General features: G+C 34.3%; 2 protein-coding genes across 2 annotated transcripts in view; both read right to left on the bottom strand.

The window, feature by feature from the left end:
* The window catches only part of LOC107642542, a gene marked incomplete in the record, with an annotated part of 1,768 nt that extends 725 nt beyond the window's left edge, over positions 1 to 1,043 (bottom strand). The window contains 3 exon segments of the mRNA XM_016345936.2: positions 5 to 75; positions 435 to 713; positions 813 to 1,043. Of these exon segments, the coding sequence (XP_016201422.1) occupies positions 5 to 75; positions 435 to 671 (308 nt within the window).
* Positions 1 to 1,438, bottom strand: part of LOC107642543 — a 30,084-nt gene that overhangs the window by 25,330 nt on the left and 3,316 nt on the right. The window lies entirely within an intron of this gene.

The raw sequence follows: 1,438 nt of genomic DNA, 5'->3' as shown, positions 1-1,438 counted from the left end.
TACTATTTTTTCCTTGGTGTCACCTTCATCACTCTCATCCCTCAAGGACAATTCAAAGTTCAGATAATCTTCCTCCTGTTCTCCATTGTCATAAGAATTCAATATAAAACGGCAAACAAAAACTTCAGGGTTAGACAGAGGAACAGAACCAAGGAACAATCACAATTCATAATATATTATAACAAATTTCCATTGAGAGTGAACAAGTTACTTGTTAACTAAATTCAACCGTCTTTTTTCTTTTTTCTTTTTGTTCAACTGGTTTTTATTGTACTAATAAGCTATTGTACCAATTTAGTTGAATTTGGTTATCAAAATAACTTAGTCATATAACATTATTAATTCTGTTTGCAACATTTATTTTCTATCACTCTTTTCCTTAGTTGTCTTATACAACAAGAAAGGAAAAAGCATGTGGATGGTCATGATCTTACCGAGAGATTTCGAGCTCGAAGTCTTGCTGCTGCCTTGATGGCAGCAAGGAGATGATCCTCCTCCTCGATCCGCTTCTGCCTCCAAAACCTCGCGATCTCTCGGTTCGTCACGCTCTCCTCTGCTCTTGGCCTCGTGAATCCCCGGAACTTTGGAAGCGGAGGAGGAGGAGGCGGCCTTGGAACCACTCTCTTTGTCCTTGATCCAACTACATCACTTTCTTCCTTCCCTTGTTTCATTATAAACAAACTTTGCTATATATAAATTCACCTTATTGTTTCCTATAAAAAAAAAAGGTGATCATAGAATGAATCATCAACATCAAAATTCTCCCATTTAAAACCATGATCTTATGATCTTAGCTAACAATCTAAACCTACCTTTCACACACTGGTGGTAGAGATTACACTAGGATGTGGAATAGGAATATCTTAGTCAAGTGGAATATGCAATAATAACAATAATGTTGTGTATATAGCAACCCCTCTTGTTGCGTGTGGACAACGAAGATTCAATTAAAAAATAAATTGGAATGGTTGTTGCGGCTTTCATTTCTCAAAGAAGTGACTTCTAAAGGAGGTTACCTCGTCCCTATCAGGAATCTTCAATGGATTATTGTGGTACTTAGATCAGCATAAGCAACTAGTCACTATTAAATTAAAGTAAGGATTTTGTTAAAAAGCATTTATTTGATAAGGTTTTCAATTTGAGAAGCTTTGATGATTTTTATATAAAAAAAAATTTATACAATAAATATTTTTTTTTTCAACAAAATTTTTCATATTTGACCTCTTATCAAAAGTGTTTAGGGAATTTGTTAACTAAACTCTTGAAAATAAAATTTTATTCGAAATTATGGCCCAACCTCTGGTTATTGTAATCAGTGGATAATGCTACTAATAATACAAGACCAACTATTCAATGAGAATGGGAAATAGATCAATGAAAGCGAGTTAAATCGGAGGTGAATTCCACACTTAAATACTCTTCTTGAGAATGGGTGACA

Source organism: Arachis ipaensis, chromosome B05 (assembly GCF_000816755.2).
Source record: "Arachis ipaensis cultivar K30076 chromosome B05, Araip1.1, whole genome shotgun sequence".
In the NCBI taxonomy this organism is placed as follows: Eukaryota; Viridiplantae; Streptophyta; class Magnoliopsida; order Fabales; family Fabaceae; genus Arachis; species Arachis ipaensis.
Note: the sequence above shows the minus strand (reverse complement) of the source record. Positions and strands in the feature narration are given on the sequence as shown.